The following is a 17,921-nucleotide window of genomic DNA, read 5'->3' on the forward strand; positions in this document are numbered from 1 at the left end:
ACAGGCAAATGTCTCATCTTTAAAGAAACTCCATTTTCTGTTTTCAGCCTTTTTGATTTTTTTTTCCCAGAGTCCGCTGAGGTTACGAGCAAACAGCCACTCTGTGGAGCGAAGTCTGGGCTTCCACGGCAGCTGCAGCTCTCTGCCCAGAGAGGCCAGAGTTCAGGCGGTTCCCCGAGCCAAAGGCAGCCCGATGCACACCTACAAGAGTGTCGAAATCACCAACGTCTGAACCAGCCTCAGCCATCGAGATCTTAACCATTGTTTACATTTTTGTTGTGTTGCAGTTGTTTACAGCTGAGAGACACTCACACTGAGCCACACTAGAATTATAGGAAGAGAATGTCTTAAAGGGGTATGCCACTCGATTTAGTAATCTGACATCTTTAGAGAAGCATTTACTGAAGACAAATAAACTTTATCATTGTGACCTGATGGACTTGAGAGGAAGATAACTTAATAGCTAGGTTCATTTTTTATTTTAATTTATTTTTAAACTACGTATTCCAAGACTTTTATATATTATTGGAAAAATCATATTTGTATGATAGATGAGAAGGCTTAAAACAGGCTTCACACAGTTATATAATTGAAATTAGTGCTCTTTCAATGCCTTATATTACACAGGTCCATATGATCTTAACAGCACTGTTACTATTTATTACTGCTACTTTTTAACATGTTTGTTTTTTTAAGCTGCAAGTGAAAAACTCTGTTAATGACAAAAGAAAAGTTGTTATAACTTACTTTCAGTGTAAAGATACAGCACATATCAGCTGTTATTCAGAATAGATGAGGGCCCTGTTCTTCATACATGGCTAACCCAGTTAACCAGACATGAACACTGGATTTGTTGACTGGATGTTTCTAAAATCACAGAAAGCTGTACAGAACAGAGACATCTGGAGTGCGATTAAGGTGATGTTTTTTTTTTTTTTTTGCAACTTACAAAGTACATTTAAATTACCAATCATACGTCAAAGGACTGTAAATTAGTATTCAGTTTTAGAGGCATTCACAGGTGTACTACAAGAGCTTTGAGATGGTTGAAGACAGCTATTTTGTTAGGTACACGTTTTTAGGTTCAGCTGCTTAGTAACACAAATATTTAATCGGCCAATGACAACCCCAGTGGCTCAGTTCATTTACATAGACCATAGACATGGTCAAGAGGACCTGCCAAAGCATCAGAATGGGGAAGAAAGGTAATTTCATTGACTGAATGTGGCATGATTGTTAAATATTTCAGAAATTTCTTATCTGCTGGGATTTTCCCAGTCATCCCTATCTCCACAGTTTACAGAAAATGGGCCAAAAAAGAGAAAATATCAAATTCGTGGCAGTTTTCTAAGACGAGAAGCCTTGCTCATGTCCAAGTAGAATCAAAAACGTTGCTTTGACCCAATTTACAACCAAGGCATGCAGGACAGCAGCCAGAGGTGGAAAGAGTACTAAAATATTTTACTCAAGTAAAAGTACTATTACTTTGCTGAAATTTTACTCAAGTACAAGTAAAATTACCTGTCTAAAAATGTACTCAAGTAAAAGTAAAAAGTAGCTCATTTAAAATGTACTCAGAGTAAAAGTTACATAGTTACTTTTCTGTCAGCAGGAGGACAGCCGCTTCTGAGTAGTGCAAAAAAAGACAGTGGGATATAAATCTCAAAGTAGTTCTTTTTTAGTGAAAAGAAAAACTTACAAATTAAAGTGCAGTGGCAGTTAAACTGCAAGTCTATACATGAAAATGGATAATGGTCACCAAACCAATCAACCAAACTGTCAGGTATCACAGTGTTTTCAATACAAAACCATATCATTCTTTCACATGAGAATGTGTTCTAAACTGTCAAATAAGAGAACAAGTACTGAACTGAACGGCAGCTGCTTTAAAAATGTTTTTTAATTTTTTAAACTTGGCCCTGCCCTACTGTACCTCTAGAATAAAGTTCCTTTGTATCCATCCTAGAGTGTTACTCTCTGAACTTCCTGTTAATTTTGAGGAGCAGTTGATTTTCAAAGTTAGTAGAGTTCATCCTTGCTCACTTTGCAGTGAACAGTAGTCCAGCACAGCTAAAGAGACGCTCGAAGGCAGCTGAGGCAGGCAGGCCAGTGTTAAGTTTGAGAGAAAGTTTTTTGACGTCCCTAATAAGACATCAATGCATTACATAGCTACCGCTGGTAAATTATACCAATATACCTCGTGTTTTTTTTTTTTTATTATTGGACAGTAACAGGCTAGTTAACGGGAGGTTGCAAGTGCTAATTAACAAGTAACAGAAGTCAGCTGTCTTTGACTAATCTAAGGTAAGTGAGCGCTCTGTTATTCTTTTGCCTGCAGTGTGAACATATGTGGGTTAAGTAAGAAAGTAGCCGCTTCTGTCTTTAATTTAACTATTTTTTTAAATAAATTATTATTATTAACAAACAGGAAAAACGTAGGTAAACACATTTTCTTTTGGCAATTTACCAACCCAGTAAAAAAAATGTAAGTTGCGTGGACAACAACGTGCCCGATTACAGCAAGTTGCTAGTACCAACCAACGTTATCTGTGTTCTTCACAGATGTCTTAACTTAATGTGATTAATTTGAACACAGCCTTTTTGCTACCATAACGGTACGAGTTGTATTTAACTTACCTCTACATGCTTGCGCGGGTTTGATGTGGAATTTTTAAAAGCTGATAACTCGGTCTCTCTGGGCAAACACAGCTTACACTGCATAATAAAGCTGTTGCCTTTCTTGCACTTGAAGCCGAAATAGTCCCTTAAATACGGCCAGGGGTTCACATCGGTTTCTTCGAGTTCAGGGTCAGCAGAATTCGACGGGGCTTCTTTTTTCACTGGATCCGTAACACCGATGTCAGACTCCATCTTTAACGTGACCTTAGCGCCAATTTGTTCTACTACCCATCATTCCCTGCAGTATTTCCGAAGCGCAATGTTTTTTTGTTTTTTTTTAATTTACTCAGTAACGGGTGTGATTGAAAACGTAGCGAACTACAATACTTTTTAAAAAATATACTTAAGTAAAAGTAAAATTACAGACTTGAAAAATGACTTTAAAAAGTACAAATACACAAAAAAACTACTCAATTACAGTAACGCAAGTAAATGTAATTCGTTACTTTCCACCTCTGACAGCAGCCATGCTGAAGACTGATTCCATACTGGGACTTGAACCTGTGTCAACTTTGTGAAAAAACAGAAATCCTACAACTGCTAGACCATATGGGACTTAAATGAAGAAGAGAGAGATTATTTTCACGTGAGAACCCAGATAGCATTTTGTTTGATATTGTGTGTAATAATAATAGTTTTTGGACAATAACTTAAGAGAAGAAGCAAATGAGATGATTCTCAATTCTGCTCTGACATTCAGATGGTAGGGTCAGAATTTATTATAAAAAAATATGAAAGCATGCATCCATCCTGCCTTGTATCAGTAATATCAGTGACGGTGGCGTAATGGTGCAGGTGCATATTTTCTTGCCACACTTTCAGCCTCAGTACCAGCTGAGCATCATCTAAACCCCACAGCCTTCCTGAGTATTGCTGCTGACCATGTCCATCCCCTCATTCATGTTTAATATTTTGTGTTTTGTCTCTGTGAAACTGTTAAACTCCTGAAGAATGGCAGTAAAATACAAAACCCAAAGGTTTTTCTCATCTCTCTATTTTGATCTACCTCGTCACCTTCTCCCGAATCACCCTGCCATTGACTCAGAAATTGATCAGAAGCCAACTTCAACAAAGTCTTACTTCCTTAAATGCATCTGTCCTTTGCAGAAGCCTTTACAATACTTGTGCCATTAAAAAAAAAAAAAAAAAGCATGATGCTTAACTTGTCATGCAATGCCACTTTGGTCATTACCACTCTTACTATCATCTGCCAGAGATCATAACATAAAGTGGCAGGCTGTAGAAAAAGAAAACAATGAACTGACAATGAAGCTGTGCCACGCATCGTATTTAATTGGGATCACTGGGAAATGACAGGTCAGAATGTTTCCAGTTTTTGTTAAAAGCCTATTGTCTCAGCTCCTCTCTCTCTGTTAGTGCAATCACATGCTCAGCATTCAGCCAGTATTATGCCTCTCCATAACTTTTCCCTTGAACTTTTATTTGGGATTAATAAACCAATCCTAAAGGAGGCTGAGAGAATCAGATTAGATTGACGAGACTAAACCAGCTTCTTGTAACCTGAAAAAAGTATTTTAGCCTAAATTCCTTCAGCTTGAAGAACAGGGCCCTCAAGTGCCATCAGCTCTAAATGTGTAAGATGACGCTACTAAAAACAATGACATGTGAAGTGTGTGTCTTCTTCTGACAGCTGGTATACCCATAATTATGTTTTTTTTAATGTAAAAGATGATGCAGTCATGCAGTGTGATATGTAGATAAATCTGTGGAATGTTGGATTAAGAATGTGGTAATGTACAAAGACTCCACATATGTGTATTGTATGAACTGTGAAGAAGGCAAAACTTTGTGCCATTATACTATGAAGTCAATGGAAAGACTGTAACAGTGTATTCTGTACAGTTTTGGTCATGTTTTATAATGCACAGCTGTTCCTGAGCATGAGAACACTCATTAAATGCCACCGCTGGGACTTGCACAGAGCCACACCGAGTGTGGCTGAAACCTTGAGGTTACTTCAAATAGCAGAGAACAGGTTTGTCCGTCTCTATCTGGGCGTCTCTTTGACTCACCAAAGCGAAACTGTTTAAGCGGGAAGATCAGACCAGTTCAAACCTGTACAGAGAAAGAAGACAGGGACATGCAATGTATTTGCTTTTAACACATGACATATACATCTCTTTGCAAAGCAGTACAAGCTTTTCATACATGTCAACATGAAACATGAACATGAAAGTGGATTTATTGTAAATTGTTGCATAAAATGTAAGACTGTTATTGTTATTTTTGAGGAGAAATGCATTAAATTTGTGTTAACAAATTCAGAATGTAAAGTTGGTCCAGATATAAATTATTTTTTCTTTCTGTTTGCATACGACACTTCTGTGTTATCTTAAAAAGAAGCTCAGAATGGTCACATTAGCCTGTTGAGTTGGTTATTATAAGAGCTCGCATCATAAAAAAAAATATGGACATTATTCTCATTTACTTTTTATTAATTGCAGTGATCTGATTGACCTTATTCTCTGCTCAAAGATCACCGTATGAGAGCAAGATGAATTTGTGTCACTTTAGCACCAGAAGGTTGTGCCACATCTGGCAAGAAATGGTAGCAGTTTGCATTTAACAAACACAACATGGCCCAAGTATAGACACTACTAGCATGGAAAGGGTTAAAGCTGACTAGTACAAATTTTGAAGGGTAGCATTATGGCCCATTAGCCATTGCTGTACTACAGGCTGTAGTGCACTCTGACCTCTTGGCGTCTAAGCAGAGCAGGTCCCAAGGACCTTGGCACACAAGGCACCTTGGCACCTGCCACTACAAAAGTGTATGAGGCTTCACATTTAAATATTTCCATTAATCCCAGTAATTATCTCAAACTAAAATCACTGGTAGTGTTAGGGATCTCCTCTATCACTGACCCAAGATATGAAAAAAAAAAGACACTTTCTAAACTATAGCTGACAAAAACGACCGCACCAACAGCTCTTCTAGAGCTTTCATTAGGATTATTAGGATTTTCATAAGGATTTAAATAAATAATTGAATCCCCTGAAGGTCATGTGATAAACGGCCTTTTTCTATAAAGATGCTCTCTTAGGATCTTATCACGGGAGCTCATTTTCTCTTTTAGATACCAAAGATACTTTGACAAAGCATGTAGTTACTTATACTTACTTGAATAATCAGGCCCTACCTTATTTTAAGCTTTCAGGCCCCTCTGCAACCATTAGTTATTATTCATTTCTTTCTTGTGTTCCTCCTCTCACACACAACCGGTCTCGGCAGATGGCTGCCCCTCGCTGAGCCTGGTTCTGACAAAGTTTCTTCCTCTTAAAAGGGAGTTTTTCCTTCCCACTGTTACCAGGTGCTTGCTGTATTATCTTACAATATAAAGCACCTGGAGGCAAGTGTTGTTGTGATTTGCAGCCATATAAATACAATTTAATTAAATGTAAACAATAAATATTTATAAGCAAAATTATGAGTTCAATAAATGCACCCTTAATAAATTCACCAGCAACTAAATAACCAAGATTTGCTTATTTTTATTTTTGCAGAACATAAATATTTTCCTCTGGGCTCTGAAATACTGTCTTATTCCTGTAAGACAATAGTTTTATTTTTCTAATATCTAATTGTGTGTGTCTGTAATTAATACAGTTAATACATCCAACATTAATTGTGTTGTACAATACAATTACTTTACTTCAATTAAGCTGTTTCTGGGCGTCTCCTCGTACCACTAATTTATTCCCTGTGGAGGTTTACTTGAGCAGCACTAGGACCAAGAGGACACGGGCGCACTTTACAACAGGGGGTGGCGAGGTTTCACTACGCTTGGAATTTGTGCAAAGTTCTTGTTAACTCTGTTTTTATCTGCAGCGGTAAACATTGTGTTGATCAATTCGTCTAAGATTTAAAAACTTTTTAAAAGGAAAAAAAAAGTTGAACCGGCCCTGAATTGCTGCGTCTATGTCGTCTCCCTCTCTTCCCCTCTGATCTTCCTGAAAACACCTGCGTGAGTCAGGTAACTCACCGATGAAGAGGGAAGTCATTGGCCACTGAACGGTGAAAAGGTAAGGCCTACACTTCAGAGCTAAGCTGATTTACGCTCGTATATACTGTGACCAGGACTGTTATCGATCTAATAGACACAGTACGCGAGTTGTTAATCTTTCTCAGTGTCATTGCGTGGGGTTCAATCCAATCTGACCTGTGTCCGGACACGTTTAGATCACAGAGTAATTCATGTGGACAGGTCCACCCTCTCCCCTTCCTGCTTCACCAGAAAGCATTACCAGCGTTTTTATTTACTTTGACAGTAGTAATATCGGACTGATAGATATGTTAATGTTACCCACAAAACAGACCAACTGGGCCGGTGTTTATTACCTGATAAGCCGAGTTTTAATGCAGAAAATTTACTGATGTTGAACGGGACACACCCATGCAATGCAGCAGGCCTGCAATGTAGAGAAAATGAATGACAGCGTTGGTCTGTATGTAGTCCTCTTTTGCAGCTGTCACCTTCTTTTCGTCCTTGATCATGTGTGTTTAACAACTGACGAGGGGAACACCAGGACTTGGTCAGATACTGCATCCATTCAATAATTCTTAATAATCAAGCAGAGGCGGAGCAAGACATTTGAAACACCCGGGGCTTAGCCCTAAAGGGTAGTATGCATGTGGGATTTTTTTTTTTTTTTTTTTTTTTTTTTTTTTTTTTTTTGTGGGGGGGTAGAGAAATGACCGAAAGATTAATATGCTCTGTTTTGAGTTTTGTTCAAAAAAGAATGACTTCATATGGGAAAAAAATATATCTCATATGCAGGACACCTTAAACTATTTTTTTAATTAAGCAGCAAGGTAGAACAAAATCAGGGCTGTATCAAGACACAGGGACTAAACCCCAATTCAACCAGACCCAGAACTGATCTGGAATTAAAACAGGACTACAAGAGTTCAAAATCAGGACTACTGAGGACTTAACCAAGACAGAACCAGAATCAGAACTAGATAATAGTAGCACTAAAAATCATCATAGACCTGCACTACACTTATTTTTTTTTAATTCTACCAAAGTCCACTATTTAGATTGAGAAAAGTTTATATAATTATTTAACCTAAAAAGAAACACTAGGTACGACCCATATGGAAAAGATATATATAAATCTTATAAAATTTGTATCTGTTTTGTGTGAAACTTGTATGAAAAGCATACAAGAGTGAAAACGGATATAAGATCCCTTGAGGAATGATATAATGAAACTTGTATGTTTTGGATACTTACTAAAACAATATATGAAAGTAATGAGAAAGTGGCCACTTTCATGAGTAAATCATATAAGTTTTTACTATTTCTTTTCCATATGGGGAGATACATGAGTACCTATGATACAGTGATACTTCTGGTAAACAACCATTTGACTAACATGTGTTTCTCACCTGCTCTTGTTCCATCTCTGTTCTGTCCTCATTCTCCATCTCCCTCTCTGTTCCTCTCTCTCCCTCTTTGTGCTGACAATCATCAAATATACAGTTGAAACCAGATATTTACATACTCTTCAGATAAAAACACTTTTTTAATTGTAACATCAAATCAAACTAAATGTTAATTATTTTTTTTTTAGATTGATAAATTTTAAGTTAACAAATGTGTTTTTTATGAGTAAAGAGAGAAACTATCTGTATTTCTTAATTGCAAATGGCACCAAATTGTATTCAAAATTGAGCCACACTTATGGAGCTCCACAATTCTTTTCCTGGTGTTTTGGTTGACATCTCTTGATTTTCCCATGTCACAGAAACAGGCTCTGTGTTTTGCCTTATATGCATCCACAGGTGTGCCACCAATTTACTCACATGGACTCTACTAACCTATCAGAAGCTCCTTCAGCTCAGAATGGAATCGTCTGGAGTTTTCTTATTAATTAACAATAAACTTAGTGTATATGTACTCCTAAATTTGATGAAAGTGATAAAAAATAGACAGCTCCGTCTCTCTTTATTCTGACATTTAACTAATTCAAAAGATATTTCAATATTTATTTATCCAAAACAAAACAAGTTTACTCTAAATTGACGTTGTACAGTAAAAAATGTTCTTGTGTTTTCCATAAAGTGTATGTAAATATCCGGTTTAAACTGTGAATATACTGCTGTGTATTGAAATTCCTCTTGTTTTGCATAGAAATATACTGAACAACATACAAAGCATAATATATAAAATACTACCAGAGTTTTTTCTTTGAAAGAAGCCCCTTATGTCCATTCTTGTATATCAGTGCATTACTGAAACCGATTTATTTAGCCGTGGAGGGTAACAACTGAAAATATGAAATAAACACACTTAAGCTAAGACTCTCTAAATAAACAGCATTGTTGTTGTTCGGCTTTTCATTTCGCCATTTGTTGATTCACTCGGAGAGTAAGTAACGTGATAATCTTTCATGATACACCGTTATATTTACATTATTTGTACAGTAGGAATGATTTGCTTTGGTACCTGGTCAAACTTCAGTTCTCCTCTGTCTGCCTGGCTGCGTTTCTCTAACAGCGCACTGGCAGGCAGCAGCTGCCCCGCCCCGCTTAGTGTCTGAGCTCGGATCATACCAATATTAGGGGGGATTTACGCACAGTCATAAATTCCCACAGTGTGCACTATGTGCTTCGAATATTGTGTGTAGTTTTTGTTTTATACAGTGTCAGCAAGGCATCTAACTATGAAAAAATTACACTCCAAAAGACCCCGGGCTTCTGAAAAAACAACCCGGGCTTAAGCCCAGTAAGCCACCCCCCCCCCGCTCCGCCACTGTAATCAAGTCATGAATATCAGAGTGGAGATGCAATAATTCAGCTGTTTTTTTCCCCCCCTTATACTAAATTTAGTCGCCTGCCCTCTGCTAAGGCAGACTACATTAAATTACATTTTTTCTTTCACCACAATGTTTTTTAAATGATTAGGCACTAAAAACGTAGTTGGCAGTCCACCACCATTATCTAATGAATGTGCCTGCTAGAAACTATATTCAATATAGATATTCAGTCCATTAAATAAGTATCAGTTGATCCTTACAGCATGAATGAGCATTCAGAGTGTAATGCTGTGAAACAGGATGTGCGTTAGGGCTGGGTAATTGTCTGTGAAGTCATTAATGTGAAACAATACTTAAGAAAAACACTGAGAAATGTATGAAAAATAACTTGTATATCAATTTTAACTGGTTTTCCAGTAAAATAAACAATGTTTAGCTGTTGTGCATTATGTAAAGCTGTGTTTAGTTTATTATTTTTTCTTTGTTTGTTTGTTGTTGTTTTTTAATTGGTTAGCATGCTCCACTAACTGTTGTGGGCAACTATACATGATAAATAACAGCTAAAGTGGGGGGAAAAAAAACACTTGAAGTGAGACTAGTGAATAATAAACAATATTAAAGTGGTATAAATGCTACTGAAATTATTTTGATTGCACTATTAATAATCACTTCTGTAGTAATTTTAAAAAAATGCCACAATGAAAAATGATTACTACTTAAGCTATAAAACCTATTAAATAAGGTAAGTGATATTAAATAGATTTCTAAATAAGCAAGGCTAAATTTAGTCTCATACCTGCAAAAATATATCTCAATACTTTTTGACAGGGATATGGTTTTGTGTCACACTGCTATTACAAAAAGAGTACACGTTTGCTTTAAATGAAAAATGCTGTTTGTTAAATCACTGTTCATCCCATCACATCAGCAAAGTGTCCTGAAGTGTACACTCATATGCTTCTCCACCTTTTATAAAATGGATGTATCATATCAAAGATTAAATCACAGATTAGAGTTTGAATTAATCCACACTTCTAGGCCAGAAAATGAAATCATGCAAAAACAGTTACAAAAATGATTTACTATATATGTATGTTGTTGGGTTTTGTTTTTTTTTTTAAAGATATTCAAATAGCCAAAAACATAAGGACTTATAGATGATGAATGAATTGGCGCCAAACCAGTTAATCAGTAGGTAGCTATCATTGGTCGATATCAACTATTTTCTGATTCACTGGTATCAGTATTCATAACAGCCGATAAGTGAAAACTAAAAAAAGTAAATAAGAGACAAGAAAATGATCTTCAACCATGTTGTACGTGTTGACATTTCATATTGTTCATCAGGGGACACTCTACAACTTCCCCGTTAGCAACACAGGTTTGAAATTCCACAAAACAACATACAGCTCATAGTGTAATGAGCAAATAAATGACTACACATAACAAATGTTAGGAAAATTATGTTTTGTCTTTCTTAAAAAATTGGTCTGATAATGATCAGAATAATAAAATAAATCGCCAAATATTGGTATCGGCCTTACAAATCCTGTATCAGTCAGGCTCTAAACTGAACGCTTTTGTTTTCATGTATTAGTCTTAAATGGCCATACTGCAGCATTGTTTGTTCAGTGACTATAGTTTTCTGTTAGGTGGTTACTCTGCAGCATAATGAAACTTTAATTTCAGTGTTATTATCATGATTAATTAAAATGATGCATGGCTTTTACTAAGGTGCTGTAGGTGCATAAACACTACAAATGGCTCATTTTAGCCAGTTGGTAGGTGGTTGCTAGACAACGTGATGAGGTCATAGTATCTGATACAGCTAAAAGCCTTCAGGGGCTGAATAACTACCAGTATGTCAGTTTTGGTTGCTCAACTCTTGATTGTATAAAGGTTTGTGGGCAAACAAACAAACACAGATTTTTGTACATCTGTAGTCTAAACATCTTTCTTTTTCTGGTTATTTTGCAGACTTCCCAAGGTTTCAAACATTTGAATCTTTAAATATTTGTATTTGAGTTCAGTCATTTATTTCTGGTTTAAATAACTAAGTATACAATTACCTCCTCTAAGAAGTTTTGCCTTCGTGGTAATGGTTATATTACTGAGTAAATTCCCAATACTGTTGTTTGTTTTGGTTTGGCTTTATTTTATATTATTTATTAAGAACTGTTTTCATTATTAATACCTTGTAAAAGTGAATTAACCTCCTAGGTCCTGGCGTCCACATCTGTGGACATCACATTTTGGGTTATTTAGACCAAAATACTCAATTTTGCTCTACAAGGGCCTGATATCCACTTACGAGGACATCATACTGCTACTGTTCTATCAAACTTTTAAACGACTATCCTCATATGTGGCTCTTATTTTTCTTAAAAAACAAAAAAAGGTAAACAAAACAAAACTGGTAATTCTTTGTTTTTACATTCATCGGGCCCCAATATGCCCAAATATCAAAGAGAAATTAAAAATGCATGCCGTGGAAGAGTTTGGGTCTTAGGAGGTTAATTGTCTTTAAAGTAATATGCCCCTGTCATATAAATACTAAGCTAACATGCGTAAGCAGCACACCCCGTGAGTCAGCAGATTTTAGAACCACCTTTAACGGCATTAACTTAAAGTAAACACATTGTCTTCGACTTTATCACCTCTCACATCCTTCAGTCTGCGAGTATTTGTTCATGCACTGCTTGCTTAAGATCCCACCATGACATTTCAATCAGGCTAAGGTCTGGACTTTGACTGGGCCACCGCAGCACCTTCATTGTTTGCGTTTTCAGCCATTCTGTTCAAGATTTGCCGCTGTGCTTGGGATCATTGTCCTGTTGCATGACCCAGTTTCAGCAGCGCTTTAGCTGTCAAACAGTTGGCTTCATATTTGACTCTAGAATATTTTCTTATACAGAGGAGTTGATAGTCAACTCAAAACCTGCAGTGTCCAGGTCCTGCGCCTGAAAAACAAGCATTCAGGTCCACTTTGGTTTTGCTTTCCAAAAGACGTTGTTCCAGAAGTCTGTTTGTTCAGATGCAAATTTGCAAACCTAAGCTTTGCGGCCATGTTTTGTTTTTGTTTGTTTTTGTTTTTTTTTAAAGAAGAGGCTTACTCCTGGCAGCACTTTCAAACAAGCCATTTAACATTTTAACAGAGACCTGTGGAGTTTGAGGTTTAAGTCGTGGGTTTTTGCAGTTTTTTTTAAACATTGCATAGTCCCCGTTTGGAATGAATTTGCTGAAACGTGCACTCCTCTTAAGATTGGCAGCTGTCTTGATTGTTTTCAACTTGTGATTGAAAATTGATGGACTTAAGATTGTTTGGAAATGGCCTTATAACCCTTCCCACACTGATGGCATAGCACTTTATTGCTACTTATGGTGTACTTAGGCTGTGAGCTGCTGCTTTGGCATTTTGAACAATTTTTTGATAAATAAATAGCGACTTGGTGTAATACGTCATGTGTTTTTTGGTCATCTGAGGTTCTATTTATCTCATTTTAAGACCTATTAAGGACCAGATGATATGTAAAACCTTACAGTTGAACTTACTATTTCCCCTGATTGTATATGAAAGTGTTCAAAAGTTGCTTTAATAATTAGGGGGATGTCTGTCTGGTGTGCTTAAATATACAGATAGGTGACAAAATTAAAGCGAACGCTAACATAAAATGTGTTAGCACACAATCACATGCTCAGAGAAATGCTTCATTGTGTCTTTGGATGGTTTCTAATGGAACACCAAGATTTTCTTCTATCTGCCGTTTTGATGATGTTGGTCGGGATCGCTTAGTGACACCTCCCACTGATGTCCCCAGATCTCCCACTGGGTTGAGATCTGGGGACAGTGAATATCACAGTATTTACATAATTTGCATTCTCATCAATCAATGCAGTATTCTGCTATACACTAGGGGGTAACTGTCATCCAGTTAGAGATCATTCCCAACCATTCCAAGGACAGAAATATTTCATCATAGGATACAGATGAGAACTTTGAGTAACAGTGTGTTGATTTGCTGCGACCTTTGGATTCTAACCATTCCAGCAAACATAACACAGCCACCGAGTGCCCTCTCTACAGGTGTCAAGGCATCATATCTTTTAAATTTGTAAGCCATCTGTATGAATGTGTGGACTATAGTGGCTTTACAAAGAACATTTACACCAGTACAACCAAAACATTGCTACTTACAGGTGCAGAGCTTACGTAGATGATGTCTGCTATTTTTAAGGGATATTTTGAGTAGAATGTCATTACTTGGACATGCTTGTGAACATTCAATTACGGCTTTAGTTCATAATCATCTGCACAGGTCACGCTTATGTACGGCTATTACAGAGGAGCAGTCTGCGGCTATGGTTTTCATTCTGGAAATTTGGAGCCAACAATGGCATCATTTTTTCAGTTATGTACGTTTCGGGTTTTTTTTTTCCTCTGGTTAAAGAGTAAGGTTCACAAATGTTGTTGTTTGGCAGGAAAGTAATTTAAAATGCATTTTATTCTGTAGGTGTTCCTGGTGTTATTGTGAGATGTTTATCTGATTCTAATTTTATAAACGCTCTTTATTCTGTTTGATTCTGTGACCATTACAAAGATCTTTTGTGTCACTTTTTTATCTTCATCCTTCCTTCTCTTGGGTTAATGTTTGTCATGTTAAGACATGTGTGGAACTACCAATGTCTTTGTTTTCCTGTAACCTGTTTTGCACCACACCTGACGTTTTCTTTTAACCTGTTCTCCTACTTTCTCATGCAAAATGTAGCCTCAGCGCCTTTTTTTGTTTTTAAGAGTATAGCGTCTGAAACCGGTTCATGGATACAGCGAGATAACACTCAAACTGTCATTTTAACCTCTTGTTCTGGAACTGGTAATGGTTTATGTTTTATTGACATAGCCCATCTCGTGTGATACGTGTGGTGCTCTAATAGATATGGACTCTTGAGCCCGTTCTTACCCTGGAAAATCAAAATCAGCTTTATTGGCCATACGAGAAATTAAGCTTAATGTACTTAACAGAATAGACAGACAATACAGGCAGAAGCACCATGACGCAGGCAATAACAATGTGATAATCTTAGAAACTTGGTCACAAATTGCAAAACAAATTCAGATACTGTGATCTAAATCATTTCCTACAGAGGAGGTAAATTTCTGGAGGAGTGTTGGGGTAGATGGTGTCTGCTTGTGCAAACTGAAAAGCCTCCCCCCCCTTGCAGGTTGTTTTGCAGGTATGTGTTCCAGTCGGGGTATATGTGGTGACAACGGCCGTCCCAACAGATCCCCCAGCTCAAGGAGCTCTGGTTCAGGTGCCCACTATGCCCTGTGTGCCCTTGGAGTGGGCGTCATTGCCCTTGGCATTGTCATGATTGTTTGGACTGTGATACCTGGAGGGGATTCAGGTGCCTCTCCAAAACCATCAGGCAACTCCACAGGACCTAATAACAACGGTGGTGGTAATAATTCAGGAGCCACAAAGACCCCAACAGTGGCCATGGTGCTTGTTGGAGTTGGGGCACTGATGCTGATCTTGGCCATTGGCCTTGGTTTAAAGAGCAAGAAGAGAGCTCGGGATAGAAGGAGTGAGCCTGTGACCACAGGAGTCCCCTTTATGACTCCGATACCAGAGGAGCCTCAGCCGTAAGTGATAACGTTTGGTTCTATTTTTATTCCTAGATCATTTATAAATGTTAGGATTTATAAATGATATGATAATTCCTTGAGTTAGCAATCAGGTGTGAAAAGGTGTTGTGCCGGTGTTGTCTGTCTCTGTGTGTTTGTTCTGCAATAGCCTAGGGTGTACCCCGTCTTTCTGTTTGGAAAGGATCCACTGCAAGTAAACTGCAAATTATGTAACGTCAGGGACTAAGTAAACATTTAGCATTTTATTTACCTCTATAATCCATCCAAAAAAATTTTTTTTTTAAATCCATTTTTATTTTATTCAACAAGAGAAATGTGAAAATATATATATATATTTTTTTTTAATAGGAGAGATTGTAAATTAAAGTTGTCTGTTATGTGTATCCAGAACATCTGTTCATCCCTTGAGTTTGTTGCCTTTTTTACGCTGAAATGATTCATAGGTCACTATTTAAGTAGCTTAACACACAAAAAAAACCTCTAAAGTTTGGCTCCTTTGAAACAAATGAATGAAACCTGAATTATTTCTAATGGCCAGCAGGTGGCAACTCATGTGATTTAAACAAAAACTGAGAAAAACAGAGAAAAACATGCTTTTACTACTTTGAACTCATTAAAGACTATTGAGTTTGTTTTGTGGGCCTTTGCAGTTTCTTATAAATTTCTTGGAGCCACAACAAGAAGCTTCTTTCAGACAAAAAGTAACATTGACAATCTACTTTGGCTTAAACAGCAGACATGGGCACCGCTTACCTAGTCAATATACTAAGATATTAAGCAGATAAAACACAAAGCTAATAAACTTAAGAGTTTATGGGGACCAAAACAAAGCTGAAAAAGATGGACACAAACACAAATGAATGCCTGTATGGTGCCTTTTGAAGGTGTCAATCGGCAAAAGGTTGTTGACAGCTTTGGTTTGTCATCGCTGTGTTTTTGGGGCTCCTTTTAACTGTCAAAGTTGCCAAAAGAAGGCTTATAAAGTGTGTCATTTACAATGATTTGTCAGTGAGGGTCAAAACTTTTTGTCTCTTTCCAGCGACCCAACTACGTACAACGTGCCAACCTATGAGGAAGTCGTCAGCAGCAGTGAGTACCCCGTGCGTCAGAGTAACCTTCGGCAGAGCACCTCTCACCTGCCGTCCTACGAGGACATCATAGCTGCGGTGGAAAACGAGGGAACAGAGCCCGCTAACAACACGACTGACGAAACCCCTGTTAATGATCAACCTGCAGCCGCTGAGCCTCCATCTGAACCCGCTGGCCTTACATCTAACCCCAGTATGCCAACCCGCAGTGCTAGTCGGGCCAGCCGCTTGCTCCGGCCCCTCCGAGTGAGAAGAATCAAATCTGACAAACTGCACCTGAAGGACTTCCGCCTTCAAATCCGCACCCCCACACAGAACCCAGTAACCATTGAACCCATCACTCCTCCTCCACAGTATGAAGATAAGATGCCTGAATTTAAGTAGGGCAAGTGTTCTACATCCATCTTAATGTGCGTTTCTAAAAAAAGGAAAAAATTAATGTAACACTTATGAATTTAGTGGATTTATCGTAACATTTCTGGAGAAAACGATGTGAAAGGTTTGTGTTAAGCAGGTAAATGCAGTAAGAACAAAGGGGCCACACAAGCCCACTGCTGAAATTAGAATCTTGTTCTTTACCAAAAAGCTCTGAATTTGCATATTTATGCTATTATAATTCATTATTAGGTATGTGTGAAAGGATCCGCTTTCAGATTTAAGTCTGTCGTTTCTAACAATCATGTTATAATTTATGTCAAACAGAGGATAGTCTTTCAATTTTATTTATTAGCCAGCTGTAACATGTTTTTCACCTTTCCAAGACTTAATGTTATTGCTGTGTCTTGATTCTGGTTTGCTTTGAAGTTTGGAGAAGTTGAAACTACATCCTACGATTTAACGCGAGAATTATTATTATTTTTAAATCATGCTACGTTTAAGTATTCTAAACTTAGTATTTGAATAGAAAATTAAATTTGTGTGTGTGTGTGTGTGTGTGTGTGTGTTTTAAACTCCAAGTCTTAAAGTAACTTTATCCTTTAAGACAAATGTTAAGAAAGGAAAAAAATATGTGTTGGCACATAACCAGAGGAAAGGTTTTGGATATTCTGGTGATGTATCATTTTTATTCATTGTCTCTTAAAGTGTTGAAATGTTTAGATCTCTTTAACTATGTTGTATTATTTGTAAAAAGTGAAGAATAAATTGGTTTTTTTTCCTATTTTGTTTAAGTTCAACTTTATATTTTTGTTTCAAAATGTCCGTAAAACAAGTTCAGCGTGTATTTAATACTCGTGTAATGTCAACATTTAGTAAATGTAGTTGCTTTTCTTAAAGTATGACGATCCAATGTTAGGATGCAGTTTAATTTTCCTACATTTGCTTGGTATACGTTTTGGGGGGGGGAAATAACATGCCCGTACTGTAATTCGACTTTTGATTAATAAAATCGAATGGTGAATGTTTTGACCTGCTCTTTTCTAGAATGTGTCAACATGACCATCCCTCTGAATATTACTTTGTGCTTTTGCATCTTAAGTTTGGCACCCTCCAGTGTTTGAATTTGGTCATTTATTCATTTCACAGTTCGTCATCTTTTTGCACCTCAGTTTGTTTGTTTGTTTGTTTTTTTAAAGCAGGTAAGAATCTAAAAGTAATTATAAGTGGAAATTTTTACAATATTTGCTAATATGAGCTGAGGTGGGCAATATAAAATCATATTGAAAAAATATTACATTAAAAGTAAAAGTTGTTATTTAAGTAAAAACAGCTAAAATCAGGAAAAATGT

General features: G+C 37.1%; 2 protein-coding genes across 7 annotated transcripts in view; both read left to right on the forward strand.

The window, feature by feature from the left end:
• kaznb (kazrin, periplakin interacting protein b) overlaps positions 1-4,973 on the forward strand; it is a 151,335-nt gene extending 146,362 nt beyond the window's left edge. For all 6 annotated transcript variants that reach the window (XM_084928763.1, XM_084928764.1, XM_084928765.1 and 3 more), the window contains one exon: positions 71-4,973. In XM_084928763.1, the coding sequence (XP_084784889.1) occupies positions 71-232 (162 nt within the window). In that variant the 3' untranslated portion in view covers positions 233-4,973. The remainder of the gene's footprint in view (positions 1-70) is intronic.
• Positions 4,974-6,409: 1,436 nt separating this feature from the next.
• Positions 6,410-17,593, forward strand: tmem51b (transmembrane protein 51b). Its single transcript, XM_084928769.1, has 3 exons — positions 6,410-6,723; positions 14,683-15,103; positions 16,146-17,593. The coding sequence occupies exons 2-3, from the start codon at positions 14,697-14,699 to the stop codon at positions 16,576-16,578; spliced, it is 840 nt and encodes a 279-aa protein (XP_084784895.1). The 5' UTR covers positions 6,410-6,723; positions 14,683-14,696; the 3' UTR covers positions 16,579-17,593.
• Positions 17,594-17,921: the final 328 nt, after the last annotated feature.

The sequence above is a fragment of the Perissodus microlepis genome, chromosome 5 (genome assembly GCF_051167445.1).
Source record: "Perissodus microlepis isolate ML-2025 ecotype Zambia chromosome 5, ASM5116744v1, whole genome shotgun sequence".
NCBI lineage: Eukaryota > Metazoa > Chordata > Actinopteri > Cichliformes > Cichlidae > Perissodus > Perissodus microlepis.

Bases quoted from the DNA above. Each gene is read 5' to 3' on its own strand.
- tmem51b (XM_084928769.1), top strand. From the start codon at position 14,697: ATGTGTTCCAGTCGGGGTATATGTGGTGACAACGGCCGTCCCAACAGA. The intron at 15,104-16,145 runs GTAAGTGATAAC...GTCTCTTTCCAG, and splicing joins ATACCAGAGGAGCCTCAGCC to CGACCCAACTACGTACAACG.